Below are 24,492 nucleotides of genomic sequence, written 5' to 3' on the forward strand. Positions count from 1 at the left end.
ACGAACTTGGGGTTCACTACCATTCTTGTTCCATGATGTTACCATGTGATATCTCCTTTGCTTCGACGCAACATTGGATGTGTTGGACGTTTGCATCCAAATTCCATAGCATAGGTAACTTGTCGTACACTATCCTTCTTAGGATTTACAATGATACAAGCCCATTAACAACAGCTGCTACTTCCGGCCCAATACAAGAAGCTGAAAGCGATGAGAAAGCAATTGGGTCAAAGAAACCGTTAGCTGAGCAGAGAAACAAGCGTGTGAAGAAGCAACCAGCTTGGATGAAGGACTACAGTGCTTCTATTCATCCAAACTGGTTCTTTCTTCACACGCTTGTTTCTCTGCTCAACTAACAGTTTCTCTGGCCCAATTACTTTCCCATCGCTTTCAGCTTCTTGTATTGGGCCAGAAGTAACAGCTGTTGTTAATGGGCTTGTATCATACAATCTCTCCATTGACAACTTGATTATCAGGGTGAACAAGCAAAAAGTCAATACCCGGAGCCAGAAGACACACTTGTTCCATGATGTTCCTGTGTGCTCTCTCCTTTGCTTCAAGGATGGAACATCTCAGATGTTTGACCTCTGCCTCCAACGGCTCAATTATCCCTTTTGAGGCTTTGATGCTGTTTTCTCCTTCCTTAACTGAGCCTTCTCCTTATCAGCCTCCTTCAGCTTGTTTTCCAGATTACTAATCTTGGCGGTTAAAATAACCTTCAATTCCTCTAAGGCAGCTCTCTCGTTTTCCTTTGACTCAAGGCGGATCTCTAATTCCTTAACTCGGCCTTCTAGCACCATCTGAGATTTGGAGGTGATAGGTGGCTCCAAGTTGCGGCACATATCTTGGGCTTGAAAGGGTTTGGAGTACACATTGGACTCCTCAATGTCGGGGATCAGCACACCATTTTCAACTGGCTTCCCTTTGCCATCCATCATTTTTTGCATTTTTTTCGGAGGTGAAAGTCCTAGATCAGCACCCATGTCCACAAATGAAGATTTCTTTGAAGTTGGAGGTGGAAAGACACCGCAGGCACCTGCAATATTCCCAGTCTTGGGTGGAAGGCAGAGTTTGTCCACTGCAACACCTCTTGATGCCATGTTAGCTGCAATAAAGGAGAAAGTAACTCAAGTCAGAAAACAAAGTATATTTTATTGGCTACATTGTGCATAGTAATCAAAATTTTACGCAGCAGGATAGTGGCCTTGGCAGATGATTAAGATTTAAGAGCATAACACTCTCCTTCAGCAGTCAGCACCAAAGAGGCCGAGTAAAAGAGGACATTATATATTTTATTTTATTTTTTTCTTAAAGAAAAGTAAATATTGGTAAATTGAAACATAAATTTGTCAATATTTTATTTAACTGGATTTCACTCCATTCTTGAGTTTTTCTTCCTAGATTTCTTTTCCCCCTCTCTTACTAAGATATAGTATTATGGATGTGGTTTAGAAAATTGATATATGCAAAATTGACAAATCACTTGAAAACTGAATTGATTGATAAACAGCTCATCACAGAGAGAACTCACCTGGGCTTGCACAAACATTGGTTCTTTTTCCATCAACTTTCACATTTTCAACATGGTTGGGGAACGCAAAACTTGGGGATGTCACTGGTGATTGTACTCTCTTTGGTCCTCTACCAAATACCAATATTGTCCGATTGAACAACTTGCGGATTGGCTTTCGAACTGGCTGAACTAATCATGTCTTCAACTTTAATGTACAACTCTATACACCGTAGCTCACGACTTGAGACATGGAAATCAAACATCAAGTGAATGTCTTGGTCAGAGGTGAGCCAAATAACCCGACTGTCAGATAATTGGGGACCTATTATACCATGCAACTTATATGCCATATGAGATATCCTCTTTCTTCCAAGTTCACCCATGTTCGCCAATATCAGATTCTTCAACTCAAGTAGAGAATCTTGATGATCAGTATCAACATTCATCAAAAAAGGATTCCAACTTTGAAATGAACAAGTACAAACATGTCTGAACAAGCCATCTGTAACTCAAGATCTTTTCCAACTTTGGATGATTGTGTGTGGGTTGAATGAGGGAATGAGGCCTGCTTCAGATTTTATAGTAATTTGATGAAGTAAATTCCAACCACAAATCCATGGAACTTTTATCCAACTGCCCTAATAGAAGAATGCAATTCGATCATTTCTACTGGTTTTGCACAAAAAAGTATTTTTTTTTTAAATTCACTAAATAATAATCTATTGAGTTGGTGCACAACTTGTTTTACTAAAATACCTTTTATTATATATAATCCATAAAAAATATATGTTTTTTGGCTATTTTCAAGACATGAACCAAGACCCCGTAGTTAAGTTATAAACAAGTTTCATCTCAACTAATTTCAAAATTTATTATTGTTCAAAAACGTGCCTATTGATATACTAGTAATAGCATGTCTAATATAGAGATATTTGATTAATATGCAAAAGAGCCTAAGTGTCACTGAGGAAATTCATCGAACACATGCAGAGCATAATACCCAGTTGCAAAACTCGAACCAGGTTGAGCGAAAATCAAAATGGGGAATGACAATGGCAACATGAATGGAGTGAGTAATTGCAACTAACCTGTGTGAGTAATAATGCGAGGAACCGATGAAAACTTTCGAAGAACTCAAATTTGCAGAAACCACAAAGAAGGAAGAAGCCACGGTGCTACACAAAGCTTCAAACTTAACTTCATAACTAAGAAGGACACACACACACTCTCTCTCTTTCTCTCGGATGAAGCTTTAATTTTGTTGGGATTGGAGCTTCATTTCGTTTCATCTTACGACGAAATGAGTTTGGTGTTTTTGGTACAGAGCTGTAAATTGGAGCCATTTCTTTGAATTTGTGTTGTTTAGCGCGCCCAATCAAAAACAATCAGCATCAAAGCAATAATAAGACCATTTTGTGGGACCCATTTTGTGGGCCTTATTTGGGCCTATGTTCTCATTCCAAAAGCCCATTAGTAAAGAGCTAATAATCCAATATAATATTATACCAAAAAAAAAAGTAACCAATATAATAATATTTTTGTATATAAGAAAAGGATTGACCAAAACAAAGAATGTAAATATGGATTATTGTGAAAAGATTAGAATGAATCAGGGACAAAAACATATGTAAATAAGACATATTTATATATATTTTTGTCCGTGATTCATCTGTAAATATGTCTAAGAAACATACAATATTGTTGTGAATTGATGTTATGAGGTTCGAGGAATCAATACCGAAAAGAGAAAAAAAATTCACATGGAGAGATCAAAATCTGAAAAAGTTTTATAAGTACTTGAATTCTTCGACTATAATAGGTTTTGTAATAACTATTTTTTTTAATATTTTTTAGCTCATTATATATTTATATTTGTGCTTATGTGTAAATCGAAAATTAGTTGCTCATATAAAATATATATTAAAATATAAAATATATATTAAAAATAAATTTAATATAAACTATTAGGATATAAAATATTTTTTTAATAGTTTTTTCTAATAGTTTTTTGTACTTTTTTTTTTGTTTTGGTATCTAATTTTTTGTACTGTTGATTCAAGCAGTTTTAGGTTTTATAAATTTTTTATATTTTATTTATTTTACCACTATAGTTGAGTAAAGGGGACATGGGTATTTACTTTTCCAGAATCTTTATTCTGGTCAAAGATATTGGCCTACTTCTTTCATAGTAACAATGCTTCTAGATAAAGTGAGAAAAAGAAAAAGAGAAAGAGGTTTTTTTTCTTTTATTTGTATCATCAGATCATCACAAAACCAAGAAGATGCACAGGATTTTGTTGTGCTGAAGAATCAATCTTTGATTATTTATAAGTCCTTAAATGGATTTATTATTATTATTATTATTGTTGTTGTTGTTCATATTTTGACCCAATAAATAAAAGTCAGGCCAATAAATCAAAAGGCCCACTAATAAAGTGGCTCCCGAACGGGATGTCTGATATCTTTAAGGAGGTCGGATTTTCACAAAGAGGTCCAGCTCTATTTGACTTAATAAGTAATTGTCTCTGTATATCTCTTCGCTACATCTAGAAGGGAGGTCTTAACAAACTCCCAAAATAAAGAGAACGCTTATCCATTAGAAAAGATGAAACTACTCAAGAAAAGTGGTTATTAACTCTACTGTAAATATACTGGCACCCCCCAGGTATAAATCACGTTCTCATCTACTAAAAACCTGCTCAAAGTTCTTGCTAATTTAAGTATCAGAGTTTTTTGCAGGTACCACTCCCACTTCCTCACGAGAAACTCGGACAGACGACACTTTAGCATCAACAAGTCGAACGTTGCCACACAAAGAGATTTGGACCTTACGTTCAGGTCCAAACCAACGTTTCAGATAACCCTCGAAACATTAGCGCCGTTTCCGGAGACCTGGAGTACACTGCTTGACAAATGGCGGATCATGAACGCGAAGACAACCATATAGCATCTGAATCTAAGCAAGAAGCTCAACCACAAGACCCTCCACTCGCGCTTTCTCCTCCACCATAACACCAAGGGCCTCACGGGGAAGGAATCTCGGGACAACATTGAGGCCCTCACGGAGAAGGGATTCTGGAAAGTACTGATTATACACAATCAACATTTAGAGTGGATGACCTCTATAGTCAACTACCTAAAATTTGATGTATTCCCCAAAAATAAAAATGAGGCCAAAAGGCTTGTGAAAGAAGCACAAAATTATATATTGGTCCACAATATCCTATACAAAAGAGGGATCTCAACATCCCTCTTAAAGTGCCTCCCGACCTCCAGCACAAAGAAGGTCTTAGAGGACGTATATAGTAGTATATGCGAAAAATAAAAGTAGAATAATTACCAATTAAATCATTTTACACAATTTTTTAAGAAATTTATTTTTATTGTCTAATAAAATGAAATATTTTTTATAAATCACAATCATCTAATTTTGTCTATTTCTCAAATATCAAGATCCTCTAAAATAAAAAAAATTAGTAAAGTGATAAAATAAACTAATCACTCTTAAATTAAAATAGTAAGATACATATTTTATGAAGTTACAAAATCAATGATAATTAACCCCTAACTTTATTGCTTTATCAATTTTCTCATTTTAAAAGATTTAAATTTATTTTTTAATGACTATTTATATAAAAAATAATTATTTTTACTAATGTGATGTGAAAATCAAATCCTTTTTAGAAAATACTAAAGAGAGAAATAAATGGCTACAATATTTTTTAATCTTATAAAACAACCAATTCTTACTTAGTAATTAGCAAAATGTCTTAGAAAGATAAATAATAAATCATTCCCCAATTATCCCGATAAGAGTTGAAGTGAACAGCAAACATGGAGATTACAAATTAGTGTTATAAACATTAAACAATTCAAAAATTCAAATAACTCAAACATGGGAAGAGAGCTTGTGCGTACTAAAAGAAAAATACAAAATAATTTATATTCGTAGCTAACTACAAAAATAACATTGATTTATGTAGGTTAGCACACAAATCAGACACTTGTCTGGCGCTAAAGGTTTATGGCAGATTAATTAAATTATTGATAGGGACCACTAAGGAAAATGTCCAGAAAAGATAGTGCAGTTTGAAAGCATGTTTTAGCGAGAAAAAGGTAAATCTGACTTGCAAACAATTGAAAAAGCATTCTATAGCAATGTGGTTTCAAATAATATAAAGTGGTAAAATTTGGATACAAGACATAAATACAGTCATTAACTGCAAATGGTATATGATGTCGTCGCTCTTTTCTATATCTTGATTGTTCAGGATCGAAACCACCTTCCTCTGCTCCATACACAGCCCATGAAGGTGTAGCGGTCATGTAATCTGTGCTGTCACCTGATTTTAAATGAAGAATAAGTTTCATAAATAAAATAACAACTCAAAGTCAGTTCAGCCAGGAAAACAGACACCTACCAGGTCAAGAAATTTATCATAGTCTATCCATGTATAGCACTTGAACAACTTAGTTTTTGCTAAGAGTCACACCATGAATGAGCATGTTCACAAGCAAGGGCCTCTGAAAAAGCTTTCACATCGTCAATTTTGATGTGGCAGAGCTGCAAAAGAAAATCAAGAGATAATTGTCACCGAATGGTGCTTTTGACATATGTAACTCCCTTGATTTCAACATCCGATACTAAAGAGCTTGTAATAAGCATCAACATTTTCAGTGTTCCAACCTTTCACCAAGGTCAGGCGATATACAGTTCTTTGATGTTTTTCCTTCAGGGCTGTCAAGAAATCCTGGCACATAATTACAATATAAATAGACCAGTTGATCAAGAGAACATAGAATATATCAAATGGCAACATAAAATAAAACCATATAGGATAAAGGAACCATATACTAACCATATACTGTAAGTGAAATTACATATTTTATATCCTATGCTTATAATTGATTACTGTGATTATTTGTTATCAGAATATAATTTCACACAGTTTTTCACTGTCAATTAACTTAGGTCAATAGTGAATGAAAACGCTTAGTGCTGAGTGTGTGAGTGTATATTATACATGAATATTGTGATGTTATATAAAGTTGGAGGCTGTGATGTTATATAAGGTTGGAAGTTATCAAACCTATTCTAAAAAAAATCTGAGCTCTTTCAACATGTGCAAATTATTTTGGTATTGTTTGTATTTAATATTTTAAATCTTTTAGGTTAAATAATTTTATAATTAAAAAAGACTATTACATGAGAGACGTATTATATATAATCATTTATGTATGTCTAGTTTATTTTTTTGGGTTAAATGATTTTACAACAATACTAATAAAAATTATTAAATAGTTGAAAAAAATAAAAAAGAGTTCAATAAATACATTTTTTATTTGGAGAAAAATATATTTTTTATTTATTTCTGAAAATATAATGACAATTTCAAGAAGGTTGATCACTTTATAGGTAACTTAATAAAATTGTATACCATATAAAATTTAATTAATGTTAAAATAATGCTTAAAATGATCACAAATGAAGTAAATAATTTTTTTATATAATCATACATAATAAATTATATACCAAATAAAATTTGGTTACGTTATAATAATGCTTAAAAAGACAAATTAAGTAAATAAAAAATTATATTAATATAATCATATAAGCATAAATATATTTAAACATTTTAAGAATTTACTTAATTCTTTTTATATTACTTCAAAAGACTAATATTATGAATTGAACCATCAACTATGCTTTTGTCTCAAACTCCTAATTATAGATTTGCCATTTTTTTTATCATCAAATATTTGGTGCTTGATGAATGAGATTTTCTACTAAAAAACTTAGTTTGTTGGTTTTCTTCAACACTCCACTAATAATATATATAGAGGAGTGTTAGGGGCAGCAACTTTGGTGTTTTGTAATCATCAATTGATCATCAATAGTGTTTTTAATGGTGTAAGATTACATCTAATGGTAGGAAATCACCTACTTTTCTTTTGATGGTTAAGTGCTGGCTACAAAATACAAAAATTACTGGCCTCCTAGACTTTATATGTGTGTGCATTTGTGTGGTTTTTTCATTTACAGGATTAGTATGACAGATTAAATTCATAATAAAAAAATTTCTGCATCTAATAAACATTAAATACATGTAAAATAATTTTAAAAAATGAGAAAAAGACTGACACTTATTATATATTTATTCTATGTTTCAATTCATATTTTTTTTAATAGATGAAGAGTTTGGATATGATGTGAAACTGTAAATTAGATCCTCACAATAATAATAATAATCAAGTATATATTTAAGTATATTATATATATAGGTTGTTAGGAAATTATTTGATTTACTAACTTATTTGTGGGTAATACATATATTAATTATAAACACAAATTATGCTATTTCAAATTAAGTGACTTATATAATGATGATCTCATTCATTGTTATAAATGCTAATTGAATAAGTCATTATTACTTTTGATTTGGAATTAAATGAGAATAAAACCGGATATTATTTTTGGATTTTAGATATATTATCTTTTGGGCTTTAAATACTATTTTATTTGGGCTTAAGGGTTTAATGGGTGCCATGCTCAAATATAAATAGACTTTCAGGGTTTCGGTCCCCAATATACTAAAGCTGCCTTTGTTGCTCTTTCCCCATCAAAAGAGTTACAGTTCAGCCACCTAGGAATATAGAAGGCTTTGGTTGAGGAAGATCGAAAGAACCACAAGATCCAAAATCTTCCAATCATAATTCATGTTTATGAATTCAGGTACGCTTCCGCATTATGTTATTTTTGGTGATTCAATATGAATGATCTGGGTTATTAAAATTAATTTATTCCAACAAGTGGTATCAGAGCCATCCATAATTTAGTCATCAAAAATATTTAATTTTATTATATTTTTTTCGGCATACGTTAAATATTGCGTGGCTTGCATTAACATTATCGCACGCAAAATTATATATATCATGGATGAACACTGTTCATACCCTGGCCCAACGGCAAAGGCCCAGGTCCAAATAAAAGGCCTAACCTGAAGGATTAAGCCTAGCCAAGTACCGACCTTCACGTAAGAAGTCGGTATCAACCACGACTTAGTCTGAAGAAGTCGGATGTGAGATTAGCTGGCAGATAAACACTCATTCAAATGAGTAACCGCCCCTAAAATCTCTCTAACCGCTTCATAAAGCCATATCTTAACCTCCCCAAGATAATGGGGCGGTTAACACCCTAAAGATACGGCACTACTCCAACGGTGGTTATTGGCTCACCACTATAAATACACTGACACCCCTCAGGTATCTCTAAGCCCAATACTCTCTAGACCTGCTCACACTCTTGCTAACTTAGGCATCGGAGTGTCTTTGCAGGTACCACCCCCCATTCACCCACGTGTATAAGTCGGAAGGAGGCTCCAGCGTGCAAACCAACTCGGAGCTCACCATCTTTCGGACGATTGGGCCAACCTACGCCATCTGTTCTATTAATCTCCAGTTACCCACCGTAATATTGGCGCCGTTGCCGGGGACCCGAGAGATCATCCCTTGATGGCAGACAGATCCCATGAAGAAGGCCATGTGGAAACAGATTCCGAACAAGAGAATCTGGGCATAAGTAATAACGATGCGGATCTAACCCTACACCAGGAAGTTAATAATCAACATAGAGAAGGCACCTCCGGAGTGAAGAACCCGAAGGTAAATTCCTCAGATGGGCGCGAATCAGAAAAAGGCGGGCCATCCCACGTAGCTGAACTAATGGGATTAGTCCACAGCCGCCTGGAACAATTAGAGCAAGAGCGGGAGAAGCAAAAGGAAACTGAAAAGTACCTCAAAGAGGAGATAGAGCGGTGAAAAGAGTTAGAAAGAAAACTCTTACAGCTAGAATCTTCCCTCAAGAATCACAACTCCCGCGACGAACAAGAAGAACAACTCTTGGGCGGAGAAGATCCTTTCAGCGAGGACATAATGAGGGCAAAAGTTCCGAGAAACTTCAAAAGCCCTGATATGGACCTCTATGATGGAACCACGGATCCAAAGCATCATCTAAGCAACTTCAAAAGTCGGATGTATCTAGCTGATGCTTCCGACGCTACTCGATGCAAAGCTTTCCCGACCACTTTATCAAAAGCGGCGATGAAGTGGTTCGATAGCCTTCTCCCAAGATCGATCACTAGCTTTGAAGACCTCTCAAGAAAATTCTTGATGAGGTTCTCAATTCAGAAAGACAAGGTAAAACATGCACCGAGCCTCCTGGGAATAAAACAGGAGGTCGGAGAGTCTTTACGAGCCTATATGGAAAGGTTCAACAAAGCATGTTTGGAGATCCAAGACCTGCCCACAGAGGCAGTCATAATGGGGTTAGTCAATGGACTTAGAGAAGGTCCCTTCTCACAGTCCATATCTAAAAGACACCCCGTTTCTCTAAGTGATGTACAAGAAAGGGCTGAAAAGTACATCAATATGGAAGAAAATGCCAAATTAAGGGACCTGAGTTGGCGACCTGGACCCCCTCCCTCAACTAAAGAGAAGGAAAGGGAAGCCAAGAAAAAGGAAGAACTCGGTCTCGAGAGGCCCAGGAAATATCACTCTTATACTCCTCTAAAAACTTCTATAGTGGATGTATACAGAGAGATTTGCCACACTGAAAGGCTGCCACCCCCTAGACCTATTAAAAATAAAAAAGGGGGGAGTCGCAGCGATTACTGCGAGTATCATAAAATATATGGTCACTCCACTAACGACTGTTACGACCTTAAGAATGTGATAGAAAAGCTGGCTAGAGAAGGTCGGCTTGATAGATATCTCATGGAAAGGTCGGACAGTCACGGAAAGAGAAAGCGAGATGATATGGATAGAAGAGATCCACCACCACAGACCCCAGAGAGGCATATCCATATGATCTCAGGAGGATTTGCGGGAGGAGGACTCACCAAATCTTCTCGCAAAAGACATCTCAAAAGAGTCTATCAGGTCGGGGAGGAGTCACCCGACCTCCCTACCATCTCATTCACAAAAGAAGATGGGCAAGGAATAATCCCTGGACACGATGATCCAGTGGTAATAACTATGATCCTAGCAAATGCCCATCTCCACAGAACCCTAGTGGACCAAGGAAGCTCGGCGGACATTCTCTTCAAACCTGCTTTCGACAAGCTAGGGTTAGATGAGAAAGAATTGAGAGCCTACCCCGACACCCTATATGGATTAGGGAACACGCCAATAAAACCACTAGGATTTTTACCCCTTCACACCACTTTCGGAAGAGGGGAAAAATCAAAGACTCTGAGTATAGACTTCATAGTCATTGATGAAGGGTCAGCCTATAATGCCTTAATTGGCAGGACTACCCTTAATCGGCTCGGAGCAGTGGTATCCACTCCCCACCTCTGCATGAAATTTCCGACCTCAGCGGGAATAGCAACGGTGAGAGGAGACCAAAAATTGGCGAGGAAATGCTACAATGAAAGCCTAAATCTGAGAGGAAAGGGCAAAGAAGTCCACACCATAGAGCTCGGTGGCGCAAGGGCCAGAGAAGAGCTACGACCTCAACCAAGAGGAAAAACCGAGGAGATACAAGTCGGTGGGGAGGAAGGAAAAAACGCTTACATAGGAGCCAACCTAGGGAAAACCCTAAAGCAAGGGTTGGCTGAACTCATAAGAGCTAATTTCGACCTCTTCGCATGGAAGGCTTCCGACATGCCCGGGATTGATCCCGAGCTCATGTCCCACAGGCTCTCGGTTTACCCAGGGTCCCGACCTGTACAACAAAGAAGACGCAAGCTCGGCACAGAACGAGCCCTAATAGTAGAAGAGCAAGTACAGGCGCTTCTGGAAGCCGGCTTTATTAGAGAGGTCAAGTACCCAACATGGCTAGCCAATGTAGTGCTAGTCAAAAAACAGAATGGTAAATGGAGAATGTGCGTCGACTATACCGACTTGAATAAGGCATGTCCCAAGGACCCTTATCCCTTACCAAGTATTGATACCCTGGTAGACTCCAGCTCGGGGTACCAATACTTATCATTCATGGACACCTACTCGGGATATAACCAAATCCCGATGTACGAACCCGACCAGGAGAAAACATCATTCATCACATCCAAAGCCAACTATTGCTACGTGGTCATGCCATTCGGATTAAAGAATGCAGGCGCCACATATCAAAGGTTGATGAATAAAGTGTTTTCCCCCCACCTGGGGAGCATAATGGAAGTATACGTCGACGACATGCTAGTAAAAACCAAGGAAGAAGTCGACCTCTTAACCGACCTCTCACAAGTCTTTGGCACCATAAGGTCGCATGGGATGAGACTAAATCCTGCAAAATGCGCCTTCGCGGTGGAAGCAGGAAAATTTCTAGGATTTATGCTAACACAAAGAGGGATTGAGGCCAATCCCGATAAATGTAGAGCCATCCTAGAAATGAAAAGCCCGACTTGTTTGAGAGAGGTCCAGCAGCTCAATGGCCGACTTGCAGCCCTCTCCAGATTTTTGGCAGGATCGGCACTAAAATCCCTTCCACTATTTTCCTTATTAAGAAAGGGATGCCCATTCGAATGGACTCCGGAATGCGAGGAGGCGTTCCAAGAGTTCAAAAGGTTCTTAAGCCAACCTCCTATCCTAACCCGACCAGTACCAGGACAAGACCTCGTTCTGTACTTATCCGTAGCAAACAAGGCTGTCTCGTCGGCCTTGATAAAGGAAGACGAGGTCGAACAACACCCAGTCTACTTCATCAGTAAGGTCCTACAAGGCCCTGAACTAAGGTACCGCAAACTAGAAAAGTTTGCCTACTCCTTAGTGATAGCCTCACGAAGGCTACGACCTTACTTTCAAACGCACACAATCAGAGTCCGTACAAACCAACCCATGAAGCAAATCCTCCAAAAGACGGATGTTGCAGGGAGAATGGTTCAGTGGGCAATAGAGCTTTCCAAGTTCGATTTGAGATACGAAACTCGGACATCAATTAAAGCCCAATGTCTCGCCGACTTCGTTGCAGAATATGCAGGGGATCAAGAGGACAAACCGACTACATGGGAACTCTATGTAGACGGATCCTCCAACAAAACAGGAAGCGGTGCAGGCATAATATTAGTAGATGAAAGAGGAACCCAAATAGAGGTTTCCTTAAAATTTGAATTTCCGGCTTCAAATAATCAGGCAGAATATGAAGCCTTGATAGCCGGACTAAAATTGGCAGAGGAAGTCGGTGCTACAAAAGTGATGGTATACAGCGACTCACAGGTGGTGACCTCCCAAATAAGTGGAGAATATCAGGCAAAGGCCCCTAATATGAAGAGGTATTTGGAAAAAACTTTGGAACACCTTGGGCGCTTTGCAGAAACCGAGGTCAAACACATAACTCGGGATCTAAACAGCAGAGCGGATGCCCTATCCAAATTAGCAAGTACCAAACCAGGAGGAAACAACAGAAGCCTGATTCAAGAAACCCTCCAAGAGCCCTCGGTAGCAAAAACAGAAGATAAACAAGAAGTACTTGAGGTAGTCGGTTTAAACCTCGGATGGATGAATCCCTTAGTCGAATACTTGAAATTCGACATCCTCCCTAAGGAAGAGAAAGAAGTTAAAAAGATCCGAAGGGAAGCACAGCATTACACCTTGGTGAGAAATGTCCTCTACAGAAGAGGGATATCAACACCATTGTTAAAATGCGTACCGACCTCGAGAACCACCGAGGTATTGGAGGAAGTACATAGCGGGATCTGCGGAAATCATCTCGGAGCAAGATCACTAGCCAGAAAAGTAATCCGAGCTGGATTCTACTGGCCAACCTTGCAAAAAGATGCCACAGAATTTGTGAAGAAGTGTCAACCGTGCCAGATGCATGCAAATTTCCACGTGGCTCCCCCAGAAGAGCTCATTAGTATCACTTCTCCATGGCCTTTTGCAAAATGGGGAATGGATTTGTTAGGTCCTTTTCCCCAAGCGCCAGGACAAGTCAAATACTTGATCGTGGGAATAGACTACTTCACAAAGTGGATAGAAGCAGAACCATTAGCTACTATCACCGCTCAAAGAAGTCGCAGGTTCCTTTACAAAAATATCATCACAAGATATGGGATACCTTATTCCATTACTACGGATAATGGAACCCAATTCACCGATGCTACCTTCCGAAGCTTAGTAGCCAGTATGAAAATTAAACATCAGTTTACCTCGGTAGAACACCCACAAGCCAATGGGCAAGCCGAGGCAGCCAACAAAGTCATACTGGCAGGACTAAAGAAGAGACTACAGGAAGCAAAGGGAGCTTGGGCTGAGGAGCTCCCTCAGGTACTATGGGCTTATAGGACAACCCCCCAATCCGCCACAGGAGAAACACCTTTCCGACTAGTCTATGGCGTAGAAGCCATGATTCCAATAGAAATCAACGAGCAAAGCCCAAGGGTAATTCTCCACGACGAGGTCGGAAATGTACGGGGACACAAAGAGGAGCTCTACTTGCTCCCCGAAGTCCGAGAAGACGCCCAGATAAGAGAAGCAGCATTGAAGCAAAGGATGACTACCAGGTACAACAAGAAAGTCATTCGAAGAACATTTGCCCCGGATGACTTGGTCCTAATTAGAAACGACATTGGAGTCAACAAATCGGGAGAAGGAAAGCTCGCCGCAAATTGGAAGGGACCATACAAAATCAAGGAAGTGCTAGGGAAGGGTTATTATAAAGTAGCCGACCTGAACGGCACTGAGCTACCAAGGTCGTGGCATGCTTGTAATATAAAAAGGTACTACAGTTAAAAGCGAACTCTACTCCCTGATGTACTCTTTTCCCAACTTCATGATTTTTTCCCAAAAGGGTTTTTTCTGGAGAAGGGTTTTTAATGAGGCATCACAGTAGAGGCTAAGGGAAAATAGGCTATCAAGACCCTTAGTAGCAAGAAGGTACCTCCCCATTTAATAAAGATCTTTTATTCTACAATATCTCTTATAATATCCTTCTTTATTTTTCTAAGTCCTTCTACGAAACGCGCCGACTTAAGCTCGACAAAACGTGAAAATCCCATGAACCGACCTAGATGGTCGTCAGGATAAAACGACGAGGTACAAGTCGGCGTAAAGAGGTTGTATGAGTTGATCGTAAAAAACTCGGGAACAATCCGACTCCTAAGTCGAAATGAGAACCCGAGTAAAACAAACTCGGAAATACTCCGAGTAGATGAAAAACGCATCACAAAAATAACCTAAGTCATAAAAACTCACTAAAGCAGAGTTGAGTATAAAGGATAACAAAAAGAGATTGAAAAACCTGCGAAAAGTTTAAAGGCTACATAAAAGCCCTTAAACGAAAAGGCTCGAAAAAACAATACAGGCCAACAAAAAGGTTTTCAGAAAAAGATCAAGAGGGTTTTGAAATATCAAAATTAGAAAAGCATACACGCATAAGGTAACTTAAAACCCTTATCCAGAAAAGGGGCATTTATTTTGATAAGGGCATTTATTTTGATAATCTAAACCCTTATTCAAAAGGGCACTCGCCAGAAATATTTTGTTTACGGCCTTAAAAGGCCAAGAGAAATTGTTCACACGACCACCAAACAACATATAAATAAGTCTAAAAAGGGGGGACTCACAGGCCGAGCCCCCTTATAGCCATGAAAAATAAAGTCATTTTTTCAGAGGAGTAGACGGATCACCGCCACCAGAGCCAGGAGGAGCGCCACCAGGACCAGGAAGAGAAGCTGAAGAGGAAGTCGGAGGAACGACTGAAGAACTCGGAGCATCTTTGGAACGAGGAGGAGACTCAACAATCCTCTGCCCCCGAGTCTTCAATTCCGACTCAGAAACAATTTCGGGGACAGGAGGATCTACAATGGCGCCGTCGATGACAACTTTGTCGGGATGTAAAGGAGACAGATCCAAGTCAGGAGCAATAACTCTGACCTGCTCCAGAAAAACCTTCCAAGATTCCTCGGCGCCATCCGCAATGGAGTCCTCTAACTCCTCATATGCTTTCCGAGAATTAAGCAGGTCAGTTTTCACGGACACAAGATCCTTGAATAGGCTTTGATAGCTGGCCTGTGCCGTCTTCCTCAATTCCGTCTCCATGTTGCATTGGGCCTGCAAAGCCTTCCCTTTCTCCCGGAGGGTATCTCTCTCCTCCTTTAGCTTGGCAATTTCCTTCCTCAACTCTCCCTCATGCTCTTGATATACACGGAGCCTCCCTTCCAGCTCCTCGACCCTCGAGGTCGCCCCTAAAGAGCTGAGAGGAGCCCTATCAAAAATATCTAAGAGCTTGAAGCAGACCCCCGCCGCCTTAAGGCTCTCCTCCACCATATTGGTAAGGTGGCCCCGAACAGACATATCATCCATGCCTATACGGGCATAAGGATAGATATTCTTTCGGACGAAAGCAAGAGCATCCGCCTTAACTTCCCCAGAAGAGCCAGACTCTAAGAGCTTGCGCTTCTTGGGATCAGGAGAAGGTCGGACGACGGAGGACGGCTGAGAGGGAGCTGAAGAAGAAATCACCATAGGGTTGGAAAGAGTTCCAACATTACGAGGAGGAGGAGGAGGAGAGATAACCCTGGCACCACCAGACCGGGCGCGAGACTTAGCTTCAGCCTCCTGGACCCTCTGAAAAAATTCTTGAGCGTTTGTCTTTGCCATTTCTGAAAAAGAAAACAATAAGCTAAAGAATCAAACAAGTCGGAATATTGAGTTAACAAGTCGGAAATTCAGCATACTAGAAACCTCTACCTAGCTGTGATTGGACAAAGGTTGGAGACCCTTGGAGAAACTTTTTAGTATCCAAATAGGGGGCCCTCCCCCACACTTCTCGGAGGAACCCCACGACAGCAGCCTCTACTTCGTCCAGGTCATCCAAACCATATTTCTCACAAGGGGAGGCCTCCAGCCAGTATAAAGGAAAACGAGGAAAAGAATTATCATCCAGAAAAAAGGGATGATGACCCTCTACTGCTTGCACTTTGAAAAAGAAATTTTTAAAGTCATGAAAAGATTCATCAAAAAGGGTGAAAATCCTCCGACCTTGTATGGCTCGGAAGGAAACCCATTGTTGTTTATTATTCAGCCCACTAAAAGGTTTGGTCATATGAAAAAGATGGAAAAAGATTTTCAAAGTAGTCGGGAAATCCAGAGCATGGCTAATAAATTGGTAAATTTTCAAGAAACCCCAGGAGTTGGGATGAAGCTGGGTAGGGGCAACACGACAATGCTGCAAAACAGACATCTCAAAATCGGAAAAGGGCAGAAAGACGCCCAGACGGGTGATCACGCACTCATACATGAAGAAGAAATGGGGAGCCGTTTCGTTGGCTCTCCCATGACAAACCCGGTCCTCTAAACCGGGAACAAGCAACTCGTATTTAGGCTCATCTTCATCCGAAGTACAGAGCCGATGGTGGGTGCGAAGGTGAGTAATAAACTCCGCATCAACCAACGGCTCCTCCCCCAGAACAGTAACGTCAACCCAATCTACGGAGGCCATTTTTCTTTCTCTAAAGGAAAGTGAAGGAAACCTACAAAAGGGATAAAGAAAAGGAAAAATCAAAAAGGTCTCTAGAGAGGAGGAAAGGAACCGAGCAAAAATCTACAAAACTATTCCTCTACAAAACAAACACATGCAAACATAAGGCATGACGTGAAAGAAATAAAACTAACCTTTATCCGAAAAGTGAAGGTTGGAAAGAAGCAGAAATCTTCGAACACAAGAATACAGCACGAGCAAGGAAAGAAGAAGTTTGAAAGATTGCAGAAACGGAAAAATGAAAGAGAGGGAAAACATTTATAAACATGCTAAGGGGCATAATGGTAAAAGCGGAGCAGTCATTAATGAGATTGCACCGTTACCAAAGCCCTCAATGCTTCCCTAACGGACACGACGCTTGAATTGACGTAACTGTCAGAAACAAAGGGTCGCGGAAATCACGTCGGTTTCTAAGACCCATGTTTCCTCCAAGTAAGTCGACTACGAACCCGAGTTAAGTACTTGAACCCAAACTTTAAAGAAAATTTGGGCTCAAGTAGGGGCACTGTTCATACCCTGGCCCAACGGCAAAGGCCCAGGTCCAAATAAAAGGCCTAACCTGAAGGATTAAGCCTAGCCAAGTACCGACCTTCACGTAAGAAGTCGGTATCAACCACAACTTGGTCTGAAGAAGTCGGATGTGAGATTAGCTGGCAGATAAACACTCATTCAAATGAGTAACCGCCCCTAAAATCTCTCTAACCGCTTCATAAAGCCATATCTTAACCTCCCCAAGATAATGGGGCGGTTAACACCCTAAAGATACGGCACTACTCCAACGGTGGTTATTGGCTCACCACTATAAATACACTGACACCCCTCAGGTATCTCTAAGCCCAATACTCTCTAGACCTGCTCACACTCTTGCTAACTTAGGCATCGGAGTGTCTTTGCAGGTACCACCCCCCATTCACCCACGTGTATAAGTCGGAAGGAGGCTCCAGCGTGCAAACCAATTCGGAGCTCACCATCTTTCGGACGATTGGGCCAACCTACGCCATCTGTTCTATTAATCTCCGGTTACCCACCGTAACAAACACTATTCTTCTACGGTCCCGCTTAATTATTGTTGCACATATATATTATGTATAGTTGTGGATGTTGTATGGGTTATAGTGCTTTCATATACATACATATATTATTGATGGTTTGGATATATATATATATGTTGCGTGCTTATAATGTAAGCGGTTAATTTTTTTATAGAATAATGTTCGTAAATTAATGATTTATATATGGTTTTTCATCTATTGTTAAATCAACCGAGTATTATTGTATTATAATTTTTTTTAATTTTAATTGTGTGCCATTAATTTGGTAAAAACAAAAAAAAATTGATTATCCTCTTAGGATATAAGGATTATTGTATCCATCAATTTTATAAAGATTTGATTTTGGAATAAATTGATTGAACATTATGCTGCCAAAGTAGCTTCTTTTGTGAAAATTAATTTATTCGAAACATAAGAAATATGGTGTTATGTAATTCATGCGAATATTGGTCGGTCCAAAGGAAGGTCTATATTTTGCCGAATTACATACACATATTGATAGTAAATACATGTTTGGGTAACAAATTAAGAATAAAGTAATGCTTATTATTTATGCGGACAACAATCGGCCCAAAGGAAGTTTGTTGTTTGGCCAAATAATAAGCATTGCACACTTTTGTTTATTTTCTATTAATTATGCGGTCAATAATCGGCCCAAAGGAAGGTAATTGTTTGGCCAATTAATAGAAAATATATGCGGTAATAAATAGGTTGCGAAGTTTAAGTTTTCATGTGCGCATTAAGTCAGTCCAAAGAAAGGCTTCATGTGTGACAGGAATTTTGACAATATTTGATTACTGCAATGAGAGTATCACTTACAGTTAATTTTTCTATCCAAAGATTGAAAATTAATGTTGTACTGGATATCTCAATATGGATTTTTTCCCATTAATTAACTGCATGTTCCTTTTTGTTCTAATCTAGAAACTATGGCTTCAGCTTCCAATGTTTCTGCACAAATTAGTAGTATCCCTATGCTGAATGGTTCAAACTTTAAAGTTTGGAAAGATACCGTGGAGATTGTCCTCGATTGTATGGATCTAGATACAGCTCTTCGAGAGGAGAAACCCACTTCCACTCCGGAAAATTTCAATGAGGTTAAAATAGAGAAGTGGGAGAGATCCAATCGAATGAGCATTATGATCATGAAATGCTCAATTCCTGAGGTGTTTTCGGGCTCAATTACTGAGGATAAAGATGCCAAACAGTTCCTAAAGGATGTTGAAAAATTCTTTACTAAGAATGAAAAGGCAGAGGCAAGTAGTCTTTTGAGCAAACTTGTCTCCATGAGGTATAAAGGTAAAGGGAACATAAGGGAGTATATTATGGAAATGTCTCATCTTGCTTCAAAATTGAAAGCACTAAAGTTAGAGTTGTTTGAAGATTTACTCGTGCATTTCATTTTGATTTCTCTTCCTGCACACTTTGGGCAATTCAAAGTGAGTTATAACACTCTGAAAGATACTTAGTCCTTAAATGAGCTTATATCTCACTGTGTGCAAGAAGAAGAGAGGCTACAGCAAGATAAGACTGAAAGTGCTCACATGGCTTCATCTTCTCAGTATAAAAGAAAGCGTGATACTACTGCGGATGTGCCTTCTCAACAGAAAAAGGCTAAAAAACAAGATCAAGTTTCAACTTGTTTCTTTTGTAAGAAGGTGGGACACATGAAGAAGGATTGTACCAAATATGCCACCTGGCGTGTAAAGAAGGGTATAATTCTTACTTTCGTTTGTTCTGAGGCTAGTTTAAGTTATGCACCTGTTGATACTTGGTGGGTAGATTTTGCTGCTACTACTCATGTAAGTGTCACTATGCAGGGTTGCTTGTGGAACCGACCGCCAAGTGATGCTGAAAGATACATCTACGTGGCAGACGGCAATATAGTTGCAATCAAAGTTATAGGAATCTTTAGATTATGTTCCACGAGTGGATTTTACTTGGATTTATTAGAGACGTTTTATGTACTATCATTTAGACGAAATTTGGTTTCTGTTTCTCGTTTGGACAAATCAGGTTATTTTTATTCATTTGAAGATAATAAAGTCAGTCTCTTTTATAATTCAAATAATATTTGCTCTGGTCATTTGGTGGATAATCTATATAGGCTTAACTTAAATTCCTATAATAATGAAATACTGCAAACGGGTACAAAACGAAAACTAAATGAGAATTCGGCATCATTATGGCACAAACACCTGGGTCACATATCTAAACAGAGAATTCAGAGGCTCGTGTGGGATGGAATTCTTGGACCCCTAAATTTGGCGGACTTTAAAGTCTGTATTGAGTACATAAAGGGAAAAATAACAAACGAAAGGAAATTAGGTGCTGAGAGAGCTAAATATGTCTTAGAACTGATACATACCGATACATGTGGCCCATTCCCTACTGTCTCTTGGAATGGACAACGGTACTTTATTATGTTCATAGATGATTACTCTCGTTATGGGTATCTATATTTAATTCATGAAAAGTCCCAAGCCTTGGATGTTTTCAAGTCTTTCAAAGCTGAAGTTGAACTTCAACTTGGAAAGAAAATTAAAGCTATCGAATTTGATCGTCGTGGTGAATACTACGGAAGATATGATGGTTCAGGTGAGCAACGTCCCGGGCCTTTTGCTCTTTTCCTAGAGAAGTGTGGTATTGTTCCGCAATACACCATGCCAGGCAAACCTAGCATGAATGGTGTTGTAGAGTGAAGGAACCGAACTCTTAAGGACATGGTGAAAAGTATGATTAGTCATTCTTCCTTGTCTGAATCACTCTGGGGAGAAGCCTTAAAGACCGCAGTGTACATCCTTATTAGGGTGCCAAGCAAAGCAATTAACAAAATCCCATATGAAATTTGGACTGGGAAAAGACCCAATATAAAGCATTTGCATATTTGGGGATGTCCAGCTGAGGCGCGACCTTATAGGCCGCATGAAAAAAAATTGGACTCAAGGACAATTAATTGCTACTTTGTTGGTTACGCTAAGTGTTCACGGGGGTACAAGTTTTACAATCCTGCATCAAGGTCTATTTTTGAAACGGAAAATGTGAGATTTCTTGAGGATGTTGAGTTTGGGGGGAAGGAAGATATTAGGAATGTTGCTTTTGATGAGGATTTTGTAACTGACAATGATCAGGTCTTTGTACCTATTTTTGTTCAAGACACATTTATAGTACAAGAGCACAATGAGAATCCTACTGTAGATCCAGTTACAGTATAAGAGAACAATGAGAATATCGTTATTGCTCAAGATACTGCTACAGCACAAAAAAGAAAAATATAATGAGAATCTTCCTCAATCCCAATCTATACAGCAAGCTCAACAACCTCAAGAAGTGTCATTGAGGAGATTCAATAGAGAAAAGAGAAAATCCATCTATGATCTCAAACAAGCTTCCCGTTAATGGTATCACGAGTTTCATCAAGTTATTACCTCATATGGTTTTGAGGTAAATATTATAGATAAATGTGTATACCGCAAGTTCAGTGGGAGTAAATACATCTTTTTGGTCTTACATGTTGATGACGTTCTACTTGTCAGTAACGATATAGGCTTGTTGCATGAAACTAAGAAATTTCTATCGGACAAATTCGAAATGAAAGATCTTGGTGATGCCTCTTTTGTATTAGGAATTGAGATACTAAGAGATCGCTCTCAAGGTATTCTTGGATTATCACAAAAGAACTATATCGATAAGATTTTAAGTAGATATGGCATGGAAAGTTGTAGACCAATGGACACACCTGTAACTAAAGGAGACAAGTTCAGTCTCAAACAATGCCCTGAAAATGATCTTGAGAGGACAGCAATGCATGATAAACCTTATGCATTAGCACTAGGGAATTTAATGTATGCTCAAGTTTACATACATCTCGATATATTATTTATAGTGGGAGTGTTAGGTAGATACTTGAGCAATCCGGATATGGATCATTGGATAGCTATTAAACGCGTAATGCGTTATCTAAAGAGAACAAAGGATTACATGCTTGCTTATCGGAGATCAAAAAAATTTTGGAGATCATTAGGTACTCTGATTCCGATTTCATGGCATATGGTTGCGAAACTTTGTCATTGAGCTTCATATAGTAGATGACATTGAAAGGTCATTAAAGATATTTTGTGACAATAAGTCAGCAGTATTATAGTCCAACAACAATAAGAGCTTGACAAAATCGAAGCATACAGACATCAAGTTCTTAGTTGTCAAGGAGAAAGTTTAAGAAAAACAAGATTTTTATAGGACATATAGGAACAGAGTATATGCTAGCAGACTCAATAACCAAGGGAATGACCCCTAAAGTCTTTCATGAGCACACTACTCGGATGGGTGTCAATATTTGTGATGTCTTGGTTTAGTGGGAGTTTATTTTATGCCATATGTCCTATGATAGATATTGAGTTATTTTTCTGCAGAATTAAGTTGATGGTTTATTTCATATTATGTGAAATGTTCATTTTGCAATATTTGTATTGTGTTTGATCTCAATAAAGTTGGACCAGCTGGAAATAGACATGCATGAGATCACTTGGCATGTAATTTCCATATTAATCATCCAAATTTGATCTATGTCGTTGAGTATATTAGGATGGTGATTGGCGTGATTTAGTCACGGCATTTAATATGATAAAAGTTGCGGTAGTTCCATATCTAATGTATGAGACGGACAAGATTGTTAAAGTAATGAGAGAAATAGCATTCAGATGCGCGCATAAAGTTTATAAAGATGTGTTATGTTAAGAAATAATATATGTATAGCCAAAGTGGGAGATTGTTAGGAAATTATTTGATTTACTAACTTATTTGTGGGCAATACATATATTAATTATAATCACAAATTATGCTATTTCAAATTAAGTGACTTATATAATGATGATCTCATTTATTGTTATAAATGCTAATTGAATAAGTCATTATTACTTTTGATTTGGAATTAAATTAGAATAAAACCGGATATTATCTTTTGTTCCTTAGATAATTATCTTTTGGATTTTAGATATATTATCTTTTGGGCTTTAGATACTATTTTATTTGGGCTTAAGGGTTTAATGGGTGTCATGCTCAAATATAAATAGACCTTCAGGGTTTCGGTCCCCAATATACCAAAGCCGCCTTTGTTGCTCTTTCCCCATCAAAAGAGTTACAGTTCAGCCACCTAGGAATACAGAAGGCTTTGGTTGAGGAAGATCGAAAGAACCACAAGATCCAAAATCTTCCAATCATAATTCATGTTTATGAATTTAGGTACGCTTCCACATTATGTTATTTTTGGTGATTTAATATGGATGATCTGGGTTATTGAAATTAATTTATTCCAACATAGGTGTCTATATATGTTCAAATATATTATAAATATTGAAATGAGATTATAGAGAATAATTGAACCCTTTTGTTATTGATTATTAATCACTTGCTACCTCTATTCTTCTCGGGAACCTTCACCACATATGTAGTACTATGTGCTTTCACAATAGTATTTGTTTCCATTTGGGTCCCTGAGATAAAGGGAGAAACTCTTAAAAGAAATCCAAAGGTCTTTTAGATGAAAGTTTCTTCTTTTGTGGCAGCAATTTTGTATTATTATTATCTATGGAAAATGACAGTTAATACTCATTAGTTTAATTCATTTTTCTGTATTTTGATTTCAATAAAAAATGGTAGCCAAATTAGTATTGTGCATGAATTGCAAATAGTTTCACGGGATCTTAAGTTTAAACCTCATTGCAACTTATGCAATAAAATAAAATAAAACAAATAAATTTATATATTATTTTAACACCAACATTTTTTTAATAATTAATGTGTTTTTTTAATTTAAAAAAGGAAAAGTCTAGGGACCAGCAATTTTATTAAATTTTGACCAGTATATAACCAGAAGAGAAATGTGAGTCATTGGATGAAATTTCACACCAATCTCACACCATTAAATCATCATTGATGGCTATTTGATGGCTACTAATCACAAAAGTTACTGTCCCACTAGCATTACTTTTTTAAAAAAATGTCAAAAGTATTTAGTGTATAAATATTGTTATTGAAAAATTTAAATAAATAAATTAAATAATGATCAAAAATATTATTTTATTATTTACTATTAGAAGTCAAACTAGTTGATTTTGGGTGGACCCTAATCCAATTAGATGTTCAATAATCAATATACATAAAATCAGACCAAAATTTAAGTCCTTTTAAATGTTGTTTTTTAATGCAGTTATGATTCAAATAAGATGTTAAAAAGATAGGACAAAGTTCTCTAGAGATCATTAACAACACATGAATGTAAATAACTAAATATAATATACACTTTTATGTTGATAATGCATTGAAATTATGCAAAATGCAGAATTTTCTTTTTAAAGTATTAAGACGGGGCATAAGTCCAAAAAAGAGACGTAATTACAAACTAAGCAGGGTAAATAAAATCTCTTTTTCATCGTTAGCTAAAATTTTAC

At 37.8% G+C, this 24,492-nt stretch overlaps 2 protein-coding genes across 4 annotated transcripts; one reads left to right on the top strand and one right to left on the bottom strand.

Annotated features, from left to right (window-relative positions):
* Window positions 1-304: 304 nt before the first annotated feature.
* Window positions 305-2,865, bottom strand: LOC130936305 (uncharacterized). Of its 3 annotated transcripts, none has more exons than XM_057866355.1 (3): window positions 2,602-2,865; window positions 1,532-2,078; window positions 305-1,105 (listed from the first exon to the last, which is right to left on the bottom strand). In XM_057866355.1, the coding sequence occupies exon 3, from the start codon at window positions 1,098-1,100 to the stop codon at window positions 606-608; it is 495 nt and encodes a 164-aa protein (XP_057722338.1). In that variant the 5' UTR covers window positions 1,101-1,105; window positions 1,532-2,078; window positions 2,602-2,865; the 3' UTR covers window positions 305-605. The 3 variants fall into 3 exon arrangements, with proteins under 3 accessions (XP_057722338.1, XP_057722336.1, XP_057722337.1); XM_057866353.1 differs by having other exon boundaries at window positions 1,532-2,146; XM_057866354.1 differs by having other exon boundaries at window positions 1,532-2,151.
* A 16,107-nt stretch (window positions 2,866-18,972) lies between these two features.
* LOC130934858 (uncharacterized) lies at window positions 18,973-19,512 on the top strand. Its single transcript, XM_057864383.1, has one exon. It carries the CDS (start codon window positions 18,973-18,975, stop codon window positions 19,510-19,512), a length of 540 nt encoding a protein of 179 aa, XP_057720366.1.
* The last annotated feature ends 4,980 nt before the right edge of the window (window positions 19,513-24,492 follow it).

This window comes from Arachis stenosperma, chromosome 6, assembly GCF_014773155.1.
Source record: "Arachis stenosperma cultivar V10309 chromosome 6, arast.V10309.gnm1.PFL2, whole genome shotgun sequence".
Classification (NCBI taxonomy): Eukaryota; Viridiplantae; Streptophyta; class Magnoliopsida; order Fabales; family Fabaceae; genus Arachis; species Arachis stenosperma.

Coding starts and splice junctions, on each gene's coding strand:
- LOC130936305 (XM_057866355.1), bottom strand. CDS start 1,100: ATGGCATCAAGAGGTGTTGCAGTGGACAAACTCTGCCTTCCACCCAAG.
- LOC130934858 (XM_057864383.1), top strand. CDS start 18,973: ATGGCTTCAGCTTCCAATGTTTCTGCACAAATTAGTAGTATCCCTATG.